At 56.1% G+C, this 14,316-nt stretch overlaps 1 protein-coding gene across 1 annotated transcript; it reads right to left on the bottom strand.

The window, feature by feature from the left end:
• Positions 1–8,529: 8,529 nt before the first annotated feature.
• On the bottom strand, positions 8,530–11,430 carry SERTAD1 (SERTA domain containing 1). The gene is made up of 2 exons (XM_004441548.3): positions 11,285–11,430; positions 8,530–9,585 (listed from the first exon to the last, which is right to left on the bottom strand). Exon 2 carries the CDS (start codon positions 9,583–9,585, stop codon positions 8,869–8,871), a length of 717 nt encoding a protein of 238 aa, XP_004441605.1. The 5' UTR covers positions 11,285–11,430; the 3' UTR covers positions 8,530–8,868.
• Positions 11,431–14,316: the final 2,886 nt, after the last annotated feature.

Genomic DNA, 14,316 nt, shown 5'->3' with positions numbered 1-14,316 from the left:
CTGAGTCCCAGACACAACATAGCATCCTGAACTAGGAGGGAGCAGCCTGGTACTTGTAGGAGGCAGTGGAGATGGAAGGATCTCCGCGGCCACAAGCGCCCTGCTCCAGGCCGGGGCAGCGAGGGTCACACCCAGAGGCTGGCACAGGAAGCTCATCCCGGGCGGAGGCCAGAGAGTGTGCCCTCCTTCCTCATCCCTGCCCGGGACAGCCGCCCAGCCCAGGTTATATTTAGCCCAACTGTGCCCTTCCTGAGCCACGTACCCAGCTCTTGGGGGGTGGTGAGGTGGGGGCAGCCTCGCAAGGAAGCCCACCCCACCCTGGGCACTCTCTGTTCCCAGCTCTGCCCCTCCCCCTAGGCCTGGGAAGGAGGGGTGGGGAGGTTCCTGGGAGGTCCTTGACTTGTGTTGGGGAAAGATCTAATGGGGCTCTCCTGGTGAATCAAGGCCAGGCAGGTGGCAACAGCCCATTTCTTGAGCTGTGGCGCTTCCCTGGTACGTTCCTGAGCTTCCAGAATTCTCAGTCCCCATTTCTTGAGCACTTACTATGTACAAAATCCTTCCGTGCCTTGGCTCATTAAATCCTCTCAACACCTCCCTGGGGAAGGTCCAACTTAGATGCCCATTTAAGACGCTCTCATGCCCTTCAGAGAGACTGTGGTGAGGGGCTGTCATCTGGGCCCTGGGGCCCTTCAGCTGAACAGGGCCTGCTGAGGAATCCCCCAGCTCTGCCCTCCTGCACCCTCTTCCCCCACGGCAGGCACCAACCTCACTTAGGAAATCCCCCTTCTCAGAGCCTCACTTCCCCAACCACCAGTGATCTGGTGCCTTCTGCAATGGGAGTAGGGGGTTGACCTGACTCATCCAGGCCCCTGGACGTTATCTGAGGCCTTCTAGTGAGGCCGGGGGGGTGGTGGTGATGTGTGTGTGTTCCAGCAGAGGCCTCTGGCCCCTCGGTTAGTCCCTGCTCCCACACTTCTCAGGTTTGAACACTTGGGCAAGGCATGTCACCTCTCAGGGCCTCAGTTTCCTCATCTGTAAAATGGAGCCAGTAAGAGTGGCTTTGAGGATTTGTGAGACAACAGCAGGTGCCTAGAATATTCCTAGTGTATAGTAGGTGCTCAAGTAATGGAAGCTAGTCTCTGACGGCAAGTGGGGGGCGGGCTGTGCATCTCACAGTGTCTCATATCCAGCCTGTGCTCACCCGTGGCCCCACTTTCTCCCCTACCGAAGGGGAACCTGGGGTGAGGGACAAAATCCAGCTCCGCACTGGCCTCCCACCAACAGCACAGCTCCCCCTTCCCCAGGCATCCTCCCCGGCTCTTCATAAGCAGCAACTCATTGACTCGCACGTCAGCCCTGTGAGGTGGCCTCCATCAGCCCACTGCAGAGACGGGAAAGCAGAGGCACAAAGGGGAAAGTATCTCGCTCCAAGGATGCACAGCCAGAAAGAGGGGAACTTTGAGATTTGGACCCAGGGCCTGGCTCCAAAGTCTGTGCCTCTAACTCCTGCACCACGCTGCCTCCTGAGCCCCAGGCACCCTCCCAGCCCCTCCCAGGACCCTGGGTCTCATTCCCACGGCATCTCAGCCTGGCCAGTGAAGGAACTGGCCGGCTGATCTCTTACCACTGGGCCTCCAGACACCTCGAGAGCTCACGGTCCGTCTGCTCAGCCCCAGCCCCAGGCTGGGGGGGAAAAGGAATGGGGAGGGGGAGGAGGGGGAGACCCTAGCCATTGGCTGCCCAGACATGACATCACGAGGGGGTGGGTGGTGGGGAAACAAACATCCCCCTCCCCCAGCTACATCCACCGCCAGGGAGTGGGGAGCCCGGAGACACGCCGTTCCCGTGCCTGGGCCAAGACCTCCACCAGGAGCCCCGCTGCAGGGATTTGCACGTTGTTACCACCGCTCGGAGACTCCGCACCCCACCAGCCCTATTTCCTGGCTTCCAGACCCGGGCACGCCCCGCTGGTTCCTGGGGCTCCTTCCACTCCCTTTCCCGGTCAATTTGGGTTCAAATCCCAGCTTGGCCACTTCCTGCCTCTGTGACCCTAGGCAAGTCACAGCATCTTTCTGGGCTGCAATTTCTTCGTCTCTAAAACAGGGATCGTAAAAGTGCCCACCTCATGGGGTTGTTGTGAAGATTAAATGAGTTAAAAAGAGGCCAAAAACTTTTAAAAGTGCCTGGCACAGAGTGAGCACTACTTGTATTTTGTATTATTATTCGCACAACTTAGGGTGCTGGCTAGACTTCTCCGGGGACTTTGGGCCTGAGTGAGACCGGGCACAGGGGAGACCCACTTCTCTGTTTAATGGAGTTTCCACTTGAGGGGACAGCTGTCGTGTGGTAAATACTGTGCTGGGCACCCACAGCTCTTGGAATCAAGGGTGCAGGGAGGGCATATTATGCCCAATTTTTAGCCACACAGCCAGGAGGTGGTGAAGCTGGGGTCCAACCCCCGTTCTGCTGGGCCCCTGCAACCCTCTTCTGTCCCCTTCACATGACAGACAAGGAGGCTCCGGGAGGGTAAGTGACACCCAGGGCCACCCACGGCAGGTCATTGGTAGCGCTGGGATTTGAACCCAGACCTGCGCAGCTCCCAAACCAAGGCCATGAGGCCTCACCCTGATCCCCTGACCCCCAGCCCCCAGCCCCGAGCCTACCCTGACTCACCAGACCCCGGGGGGCGGCACAGGGAGCACAGGTACCCCCACATGCCCCTCGCACCCACCCGGCCGCTGCCTCGGCTGCTCACAGCTCTCTGAGCCCAGGCCTGGGGCCGGGGCCCGGATGAGGCCAGGATTATCCCCAAAGTGTGTGTCAGCAGCTTCTGCCCCATTGTCCAGCCAGGCGCGGCCACCGGGCCCTCACCTCGGTGGGCGCCCTTGCCCCTCGCCCCTCACACCAGCTCAGCCGGCCCCTCTGTGGACCTGACCCCCTCCACACCCTGAGCGGTTGGGGCCTACTCCCGAGGGCATAGGGGACCAGGAACAGGTTGGCAGGATCCCAGAATGCTGGGGGCCTCCTCCCTCCTCTCCGAAATGCCCCCTGCCCACTCTCAGCCGCCGGGGAAGGCAGGAATGTGCTGAGCTCTGGGGAATGCCTTCCAGGCCTGGCAGCCACCAAGGGTCGGGGTGTGGCCGGAACCCAGCCAGAACCCTCCTCCGGGAGAGGTGGAAGGGATAGTGTGGTCAGGGCTGCCCATGGGCCTGAGGAGACCCTCACCCCATCGCAGTCTCTCTGTCATTCACCGGTTCATTCAAACATTCATCTGTTCATTTATCCATTCCACAAACATTCACAAGCCCTCGCTTGGTGGCAGGCCCTTTGCTGGGCACTGGGGACGCCAACAGGTGGGGCAGGCTCAGGAAAGGATTCCTGGAGGAGGTGACATCTAAAGTCAAACTGGAGGGTTGAGGAGGAGAGAGCCAGGTAAAAGGGTACAAAGGAGGGACGAACGCGGGCAAAGAACCAGAGGGGAGAAGGGAGCAGTCCTTCATCCAGTGTCAGCAGTCAATGAGCACCTGGTCCTGTGCCCAGCCCCATGCTGGATGGTGCTGGGGACACAGTGTGACCAAGACAGCCCAGGCCTGCTTTCACAGAGGTCACAGTCCAACAGGGAGACAGACCCAGAATGGCCAGGGTCGTGAGGGGGGAATCACAGGTAGAAGGTGTCTGCTCCACCCCAGGAAGGGAGGTCAGGGAAGGCTTCCTGGAGGAGGGGACATGTGAGCTGAGAATTGAATGACCCATAGGAGCTAGGCAAGAGAAGAGGGAACAGTGTTATGGGCAGAGGGAACAGCCTGTGCAAGGGACCTGAATCCAGAGAGAGCTCAGCACATAGGAAATTTCCAGGAGCTGAAAACTGTGTCCTTATTCGTGCCTGTGTCCCCAGGCCAAACATGCCCCTTCCTTAGCATCTCCTTCTCATTTATACATTTATTCACCAGCTATTCACAGACACCTTCTCTGTATCCAACACTGGGCTGGGTGGTACTGGGGACATAGCAGTGACTGTGACTGTGACTGTGACTGTGCCCTCACAGGACTCACAGTCAAAGGGGGGCAGACATTAAAGAAGTGATCAGGGACCGGCCCCATGGTGTAGTGGTTAAGTTCGGCACATTCCGCTTCAGCAGCCTGGTTCATGGGTTCGGATCCTGGGTGTGGACCTACACCACTCGTCAGCCATGCTGTGGTGGCAACCCACATACAAAATAGAGGAAGATTGGCACAGATGTTAGCTCAGGGCTAATCTTCCTCAGCAAAAAAAAAAAAAAAGAAAAGAAAAAGAAGAAGTGATCAACAGAACTAGTGTGTAATTACACACCATGCTAAGTGCTATGAGGGACAGTTGCAGGTCTATAAGAGGAGCCTGGCACTCTGGTACTATCAGAAAGGGCCAAGAGGGCCTCCCAGAGGAGGTGACATTTGAGCTGGCACCTGAAGGATATGTAGGAGTTCATGCAAAGCTGGGAGTGGTGGACAGATGAGAGTGGGTTTCAGATAGAACAGCTGTGCAAAGGGTGCCTCTGAGAAACTGGTGAATGTGAGAGTGTGGGGGGACCCTGAGGGGAGGGCCCTGGTCAGCAGGGCCGTGGGGAGGGGCTGAGACTTTGTTCTGAGGGTCCTGGGTACCTATAGGAGGGACAGAGCAGAGCTTGAGGGTGGAAAGAGCCTGACTACAGGCCCACTTAGAGTCAGGAAGAGAATCTACCCTCTCTGCTCAGGGTCAGACAGACCCTGTCCTGTCCTGTCTCTCCACGTCTCAGAGGTGTCCTTCCGTGTCCCCATCTTAGGGAACAAGCATTCAGTCTTTTGCCATAACATAAGATGCTAGCTGTGTTTCTGCAGCTGCCCTTTAGCAGGTGAAGGAAGCTTCTTTTCCTAGTTTGCTGTGAATCTTTTGTCATGAATGGTATGTCTCTCTCTTGGTGTGTCTGTCTCTCTATGTGTCCCTCTATGTCTGTACCTCCCTTTGTCTCTGTCCTCATTCCTTGTCTCTGTCTCTCTGTGTCTCTATGTATCTCTGTCTCATTCTCTCTGTGTCTCTCTTTCTCTGTCTCTCTCTCTGTGTCTCTTGCTTTTCCACACACCAGGGGGTGTGGCCGCCGGAAGCTGAGTTTAGGGGGTGGCACCACTGTCCTGGTTCCGGCCAAGGCCACCTCAGTAAACACAGGACATCCTGCAGGGCTGCGGAGGGAGGTGGAAGCCTCTGCTCTGGGACCACCCTCTCCCCAGCCAGTGTGAGCAGAGCATGAGCCGGGTCCCACCCAGCACAGCAGGGGAAACTGACATCTCCCTCACCCCATCCTTTATGCCTGCTCCCGCCCCTGTCCTCTCCACTGAGCTCCAGGCCCAGGGGCTCAGCTGCCTGGATGCCTTCACCTGGGTGTGCCTCCAGTCCCTTGCCCCCACTATGTCCCTCTCTGGCCTCAGTGCCCACCCCAGACCTGCTTCACCTCCTGGTCACCATCCCAGGGTACCCCCACCGTCCCCCCAGTCCCCTGGCTAGAGCCCTGGGTCTCATCCTAGGCCCCTCCTCCATTGCAGCTCGTCACTCCCACAGCCTGTCCTCCCTAGCGTCTCTCCCCTTCCCTTCTCTCCCCTCCCCTTCTCTCCCCTCCCCATCCCCATGGCTGCTCTGTCCCTCCCGGTATCCCCCCCGGACTTCTGGCCCCCAGTCCCACCTTCCCACCACCACATGGCAGCCAGAGATCCCTTTACTTCTAGATCCCTTTACCCTAGTGCCTTCAGAGTAAAGTCTCCCATCCAGGGCCTTGTGTGTCCTGGCCCCTGACAACCCTCAGCCCCATCACTCACTTTACTGCTTTCTCCCTCATTCTGGTCAAACCCAGCAGCTTAGCGATCCCTGAAAGGTGGTAGGGCCCCTCACCCCCTAACCCTCGCACATGCTGTTCTCTCTGCCTAGAACATTCTCCCTTCACAACGACAATCCTCTGAGGTGGGTACATTACTGTTCCAGCTTACAGATGAGGACCCTGAGGCCCAGAGAAGTTAAGTACCTTGCCTAGGGTCACACAGCCACAGAACGACAAAGTTGAGGTTCAAGCGCAGGTGGTCTGACCTTCAATGCAACCTTTGCTCATAGCTTACTGCATCCGTAATCGTTGACTAAGCATCATTAGATTTCTGCACCAGGAATGCACACCACAGGTGCTCAGTAGATCTTCACTGAATGGGTGAATGGGACAGGGGTGGAAGGTTAGCCTCGAGAGGGGCAGAGTTCAGATCCCACAGGACTGGGATAAATCCTGAGGGTCCAGGGCAGGGGAGAGATGTGGTCAGATCTGCCTTTTATATAAGGCCAGGCACAAAGTCGGTACTTATAAATTCATCTTTGCTGAATGAGGGAAGGCGAGACGGGAGGGAGGGAGGGAAGAAAATGAGACCGAGGTTAGATGGTCACAGGTCTCCCCGGTGTGGGAGGAGAAGCGTGTGTGTATGTGGCGGGGGTCCCTGTGAATGCCGTGGAGGGGTGCTGGCCGAGGGGGTGTCATGGTGGGAGCACACAGAGGCTCTGTGAAGACCACCAGCAGCGCCGGGACTGGCGGCTCAGCCAGGAATGGTGTGGGCCCTGGAATCTGCTGGCCGAGGTAATGTGGCCTCCTGGGGTTGAGCCTGAAGGCGGAGGGGCACACCAGAACCAGGGAGCCTGTACAATCGTCGGGGAGTCGGACACGGGGAGAGTGGGGCAGGTCCTCGGGCACGAGCTGTTCATAAACCTGAGGGCACCCGGGGGATGGGGCCAGGGCTGATCCAGCCCATATGGTGCTTTTGTGCAAAAAGCATGCCCCTTCTCTAAGGCACTTGACCTCCATCTGCTGGGAAACTGTCATGATAAATATGTAAATGCATAGTGCCTGCCACATGCGTGGCAGCCCTTTAAACATGGAGCCCATGTGCAGTGCACAATCTGTGCAACTGTACACAGAGGCTCTGGGGTAAGGGGGGCATGGCAAGCCCAGCAGGCACACGGGCAGATGGAAGCATCATTGACAGATGGGTATGCTGTCTGCATAGTAGGTATCACAGATTATCCCCCAGTTTGGCACCCAGAAACAAGCCCCCAGGGTGTTGTAAACAGAGGGCATTGTTGACCCCACACTGGGGGACTCTGGCCACGGGACAGATCTCCAGGAAATCTAAGGCAGGGGCATCACAGACCCCCAGACTGGGCACCAGGGGGCATTGCTGAACTCATAAGATCTGGGTCTGGGTCAAAACTGAGCCTGAGCCCCATTCCCCAGGGGGTTGGAGTCACCAGGTGTTGGAGTCAGGCGCCTGGAAGACCCTCAGCCTGGGCAGGAGCTCCCTTCGGGCCATTTCCACTCCCCTCCCCGGGGCCGCCTCATGCACTTCCAGAAATGGGCACGACTTCCTCCGCTCCTCCAGGAAGCGCCGCTGGGCCCGCCCCTTCCCGGCCCGAGGGGCCGGCCCAAGGCTGCCCGCCTCCCCCAGTTCCACCCCGGCTTCAGTCGCCCCGAAGCTTCCGGCCAGAGGGCAGGCACTGGGGCCCAGCGATTTTGGTGTCCCCTTTGGCGTTTCCCCCATCGGAGGCCCAGCCGGCCCCTCGGGTCACCGTCCGGCCCTCTGCTCCTCTCCCCACGCCCCCCACCCCCACCCCCACCCTCACCCCCGCAGCTGCCCCGTGCCCCTCCCCCGCCCGCACCCCGGGCGCTGCCCTGCCCCCACAGCCGCCAGGAAGGACGCCGCCTGGGTCCCGTGCCAGGCCTCTGAGTGTGCGGCCCCTCCCAGCCGGGCCAGGAATGCGGCTGGACCGCGGGGGCGGCGCAGACACCCGGCGCTCGGGCCAGCCCTATCACACAGGCAGGCAGGCAGGTGGCCCCAGCTCGCCAGCGCCTGGGTTTCTTCTAGAAGGAAGCCAGATCGCCTGCCAGTTCAGCGAAGCCACCCAGCTTGATGGCTTTATGGCGCCCACACTGCCTTATCCCTTACCCAAAAAGAAACTTGAGACCAGGACTGGATTTTATTTTTTAAAACTTGGGGTCTCCCTTTCTTTCACCATTTTCCTGGAGAGCTGGCTCATTCTGAAAGCTCCCTTTTGCCCCCACCCCCAGGTAATAGACTCCAGACAAGGACTAGATTTCATTTTTAAAAAGTGGCCTAGGGCTTCTCCATCACCGCCACCATTAAGTACACAAGTGCATCAGGGAAGCCTGGCTGAGCATGTTCCAGGGAGCTTGTCTAGAGGGCCAGCTACCAGACCTAATTGATCTGCTTCTCAGACCAACACAGCAGTAAAGTTCATGGTCTGAAACCCACCTCCTCGAGCGATGACCTCTTAGAGCCTCAGTTTTCTCAACTGTAAAATGGGGATAATCATAATGCCCATCTTGTGGGGCTGATACGAGGATTAAATGAGCTAACACATGTCAAGGGCTCAGAACCATGCCGGGTGCGCAATCCACGCTCAATAGATGTTAGAGATTAACATCTCACGCTGGCCTTGGCCCAGAGACAAAGAAGCACACACAGACTACAGACTTCCCAGGACTGGTTTTAATTTCAAAAAAACTGGTTGGGGTCCCTTCCCACATCAGGGAAGGAGTATTCCAGGCTATGACCTCTGGGGATTCAGTCCAGCACGGGGCCTGGTCCAATCACAGTCCAGCCGCCAGGCCCTGTCATTCTAGCATGAGGGCCATTCCCAGGCTCCCTCCATCAGCCCAAAACAAGAGGACGGAGGTGAAGCTACCCAGGACTAGATTCTCTCTCTCCAAAGCCCCTCTCTGTTCTAAGGGAGCCAGCTGTGTCTTTCCATGGAGAGTAGGTCCAGCCACCAGGCTCAATTTGGACACCAGACAACCATTCCAGCCCTGGGGGTCAGCGCCCCAGCCCCGGTGGCCGTTCCAGTGCCTGTGTGCCCACCAGCACGTCCATGAGGTAGTCCAGCTCAGCCTCGTCCAGCTCTGGAGCTTCCTCCTTGCCCGGCCCACCCTCAGGGCCAGGTTTAAGGCCCTCAGAGGCTGGCGCCCAGAGTTCGCTGTCGTACATGGAGGTATCGATGTCCTCAAACAGGCCCTCGAGCCCATCGTCCAGCAGACAGCCAGTGGCTGGGCCCAGCAGGTCCAAGGCCCCCAGGCCAGGTGGGGCTCCCCCAGTGGGGCGGCCCGGTGGCCCCTCGTCCGCCAGGGGCTGGGGGGCCTGGCTCAGGCCCTCGATATGGCTGAGGTCCTCTAGGAGGCTGGCCATGGAGGCTGAGAGGGCAGCGTCTGAGCTGGCCAGCAAGGGGTCAGCCACGCCGGGGGCTGCGGGGGGGCTGGGCACAGGTGGCAGGGCGGCTGCGGGTGCCATGGATGCCTGGATGCGCCGCAGTGTGTTCACGACCAGCACCAGGTGCCGCAGGTCCGGCTCGCTCTGCCGCAGGCTGTGGCGGAGCTTCAGCACCGAAAGGTCAAAGAGGGAACTAGAGGCCACAGCCGGGGGTGCCTGGGCCACTGCTGGGTGGCTGGGATCCAGCCACCAGGCGTCCACTGCCAGGGCTTCCTTCTCCTCCTCCTCCTCCTCCCGTTTGCGTTTCAGGCCCTTGCTCAGCATCATCTGCGGGGACAGAGGAGTCATTCTGTTATGGAAACCCAATGTTGAGTTCAAACCCTGTCTCTGAAGACTGCTGTCTGTGTGATCTTGGACAAATCACTTAACCTCTCTGAGCCTAGGCATGCTTTCTTAAAGCCTGAACCTTTAAGATATGAGTGATAATAGTATCTACTTCACAGAGTTGTTTTAAAGAGTAAATACACAAAAGGCACCTACAACAGTGCCTGGTACAGAGTAATTACTCCTATTAATAAGCAGTCTTAATAATAACTATTATTATTTATTTCTCCAATGAACTGTGTGAAATGTCCAATATTCAACCTTTCTTTTTTACCTACAAAAGTGCCTGTTTCACATAGTTTAATATTTATTGAGTGTCCACTATGCATCAGACAAACAAATAAACAAATACAGGAAATGTACAGATGGTGCTAGGAAGATACTAAAAGGTTCTGGGGGTGGTCAGGGAGTGCTCCTCTGAGGAGGTGACATTTGAGCTGAGCCCTCGAGTGTAAGGAGTCAGCTATGGAAGAACCAGGCGGAAAGCATTCAGGGAAGAGAGGACAACAGCAAAGGCAGAGAAAGCCCCAGAGGCCGGATGAGCTTGAACTGAAAAAAGACCAGTGTGGTTGGTGCACAGAGTGACATAGTGTGTGTGTGTGTGGGGGGGGGCTTGAGAGTAGACAGGAACAAGGCGTTTGGATTTTATTGTGAGTCTGGTGGGAAGTCATTGAAGGATTCTGAGTAGGGAGGAGAGTGGTGTTGTGAACCGATTAGGTTTCCGGAAGATCCTCTTGGCTGCTTCGAGGAAGATTGGGAGCGGGGGTGGGGTGGGGTGGGGGGGTGGCCCCGAGATCATTTTGGAGGCTACACAACTCTTGGGGGGGTGGGAGGAGATGATGCTGGTTTGGAGTGGAGAGTGGTGGTGGACACGGAAGGAAGTTGGTCGACTCAGGATTTATTTGGCAGGCAGAGTGGACAGAGCTGGCCGGAAAATCCTGGTGGGCCCGGGGATCACGGAGAGAAGTTTGAGGACCCACACTTTCCCCGCGGTGGGGGCCCCTGGAGTTCTGGACCCCTGGTCCAGCCTGCTTTTTTGAGCCAGGTAGCCTGTAGGGTCCAGTCCCCCGGGGCCCTTGCCCAGCAGGACCTTAAGAGTGACCCCTCACACGATTCACACTGGGTCCTCGCCTCCTTGCCCGCAGACCCGGGAGTCCCGAACCGCAGGAATTCAGCCCCCACCCCCGACTCCGCCCCCCGGGCCCGGCGCCCCCTAGCGGCGCCATGCCAGCCTTCCCCCGGGGATTCCGGCCCCTCAGACCCCGGGACCCTAGACGCGGCCCCGCGTCCTGGCTGTGGTGCCTGCCGCCCGGGGCCGTGGGGGCCGGGGTCCCCGGTGGGCTGTTCTGCCCTCTCGGCCTCCGCTCGCTTCCGGAAGGCAGTGGAGGCAGCTCCTCCCGAAGCGGCGGCGGCGGGGGCGGGTGAGTCACGCAGCCGGAGCCAGGGAGCCGGCGCCTCCGCCCCCTTCCCCGGCTGCGGCGTGATTCACCCGGCCCGGCCGGAGCGGGCGGCACGTAGAGGCCCGCGCGTCTCAACGCCGGACAGCTCCGGGGCGCACCTGCCGGACCGGGGGCTCGAACTTGCCAAGGGGACCCCGCCGCCGGTAACCCTCTCCCCAGGCCCCTTTCCTTCATTTACATACCCAGTTCACCAGCTGCCAATCAGAACGAAGAGGGAGCCACCCGCAGCCAATCAGGAAGCGGCGGCGACAGCATCGCTCGCTCGCTCGCCTTCAGCAACCGGCAGCTGGGTCGCGAGACGCAGTTCTGACTCCGGCGCACGACTCCGGGCTCCTGACTCCCCTTAGCGACCGCCCACTCCCGTGGCGGCCCCGCCCTCCACCAGGGATTGGCCCCGGACGGTGATGGGCGGAGCCTGTAGGGGGCAGGTTCGAAGGGAGGGCGGTTGGCTTGAGGGCGCATGCGCGGGCGGCTGCGTGAGCGGAGGTGGGAAGACGGTGTGGGTATCTTCCCTGCGCGACAGTGGCGAGGAAGGGTTTTTGCCTCTCAAGGTGCGGGCCCCTGTCGTCTACCCATGCACCTGCCGAGCTCAGCAATTGAGCTTCTTACGCACCAAGCCCAACAGGGGTCTACACTCTAGACCAGATAGGCCTGGGTTCAAATTCTAACTCGTTCAAATTCTAATTCACACTCGATGTGTGACCTTGGAAAAATGCTTGACCTCTCTGAGCCACGGAAATTCAGTTACATGGAATCTTCTTGCCTACCTCTTGAGAGTGAGGAAAATTAAAGTAAGATCGTGTCTGTAAGAGCACTATATCAGACTCAGCAAATGCTGGGCAGTTGGATTCAGGTGTGGCTATAGACAGGTACGGGGCTGGGGGTGGGATGCCACGGGAGTCACTTCCTGGGCTCCATTCCCTAAGTAGCTGTGTGACCTTGGGCAAGTGTTTTAATCCCTTAGGCTCTCAGTTTCTTCGCCTTTAAAATGAGAGAAATAGTTTCTGGCTCAGAGGATTGTTCTGAGGATTAAATAGAACAATTCGTGCAAAATGCTCAGAGGGGTATGCAACGTGTTCTTTTGTAAGTAGTAATAGCTGTTGTGGTAATCGCACAGGCGCTTAGCTCAAGGGGGGACACGCGGGGCGGGGTACGGGGAGACGGGAGTTTAATACTTGTCCGATAAACTGACAACGGGACTCACCTTCTTCAAGTGGCTCATTTTCTAACTCTTCTGGAGCTGTGGGAAGAACTGTTGTGAATAAAGCTCTTGGCTCAAGTAAGCTCTCAAAAATGCTACCTCTACTAGTTGATTCAGGCCACGATTATCAATGGATGCTCAAAACTTACGGTGAAAGATAGTGGGGAACAGGATCTTGACAGGCTCCAGAGCATCACCCCACAGGTTTCTTGCTAACTGTAAAGGGGGAAATATCCTCTTCTGATGTGGAGATGTGGCACTCACCACCTTAACCACATAATGAAACTCTGCATCCACGATAGTGGGACACCCGGACACCGGGTGCCCCCTGATATGATGCATTAGGAAGTACACAACATTCTTTATGGAGTCTCTCTGTTATTTGCATAAACTGAATCTCATCAAGCCTCTAGACCCAACCTCCAACTTAGAGGAAACAGAAAGTAACAAACATGAACTGAATCAGACAAATACAGATGTGGGAATATATACAGCACAACTGGGCTGTTGCCCCAAAAATTCGATTTCAAGAAAACACAAAAAGGGATTGGTGGGGCTTGGGTTGGGGGGGCGGATGTTCCAGAATAAAAGATACTATATAGGGCCGGCCAGGTGGCGCAGCGGTTAAAGTGTGGAAGCTCCGCTTCCCTGGCCCGGGGTTCGCTGGCTCTATCCCTTGCGCAAACCGACGCACTGCTTGTCAAGCCGTGCTGTGGCGGTGTCCCATATAAAGTGGAGGAAGATGGGCATGGATGTTAGCCCAGGGCCAATCTTCCTCAGCAAAAAAAAAAAAAAAAAAAGGAGGATTGGCATCTGATGTTAGCTCAGGGCTGATCTTCCTCACACACACACAAAAAAGATACTATGTAATTTCTTTATTACAACCACATGTGCTTATAAACCTTCACTGGATCCTGATTTGGGGCAAAGAAAAACAGCTATAAAAGATATTCTTGGGGCTGGCCTGTTAGCTATTGCTTAAGTTTTCACGCTCTGCTTCAGTGGCCTGGAGTTCACGCGTTTGGACCCTGGGCATAGACTTACACACTGCTCATCAAGCCATGCTGTGGTTGTGTCTCACATGCGAAATAGAGGAAGATTGGCACAGATGTTAGCTCAGCAATAATCTTCCTCAAGCAAAAAGAGGAAGATTGGCAACAGATGTTAGATCAGGGCCAATCTTCCTCACCAGAAAAAAAAAAAAAGATATTCTTGGAAAAATTGGGGAAATTTGAGTATAGACTGGATATTAGATGATATTAAGGAATTCTTAATTCTCTTAGATGTGAAATAGCATTGTGGTTTGTAGGTGAGTATCCTTAATATTATGGTGACAGTCCTTAATCTTAAGAGATGCCTACCATTCTAGGGGTAGGGTTGAGAAGTCTGCAATTTACTCTCCAATGGTTCAGCAAAAGAAAAAATATACATATACAAATATGCAGATAAAGGAAACTTAAAATGCTAATAATTAAATCTAGGTGGGAAGGTATTCAAGTGCTCAGAATATATACTTTTTTTCATCTTTTCTCTGTGCTTGAAAATTTTCATACTAAAAAGAGAGTGAAGTGCTCATTAGAACCAGGCCCCCACTAGGTAAATTCACATAATTTCCCCACAACCTGTCGTTTTGGCCTGGGAGAAAGGAAGTTCAGAGTCTCCAAGTGGCTCTCTCCAAGTCATACACTAAAGAAGAGCTCATAGAAGTCACTCAAATAACGTGTATTTATTGAGTACACACTATGTGGTGAGCACTGTTGTACATAATGAGGGTACAGCCCTGGATAAGCCTCACCTGGGCTCTCTTCTCACAGATCAGGGGAGGGGGTGGAGAGAGAAAAAAAGATGAAAACAAATGCATTCATTGATTTGCAAACATTGATGGATTGAGCCTGTTCTGTGTCACACACTGTTCTAGGCACTGAAGATATGCCAGTAAAATTATACACAAAACTCCCCGATGTGAGGAGGTGCAAGATAAACTTAACAAAGAAATTTTAGTATCTTAGAAGG

This window comes from Ceratotherium simum, chromosome 33 (assembly GCF_057802395.1).
Source record: "Ceratotherium simum simum isolate JZ-2026a chromosome 33, ASM5780239v1, whole genome shotgun sequence".
Classification (NCBI taxonomy): Eukaryota; Metazoa; Chordata; class Mammalia; order Perissodactyla; family Rhinocerotidae; genus Ceratotherium; species Ceratotherium simum.
The sequence above is the reverse complement of the archived record's forward strand: the minus strand, read 5'-3'. Positions and strand labels throughout refer to the sequence as shown.

Excerpts from the sequence above, each read along its gene's own strand:
- SERTAD1 (XM_004441548.3), bottom strand. The coding sequence starts at position 9,585 with ATGATGCTGAGCAAGGGCCTGAAACGCAAACGGGAGGAGGAGGAGGAG.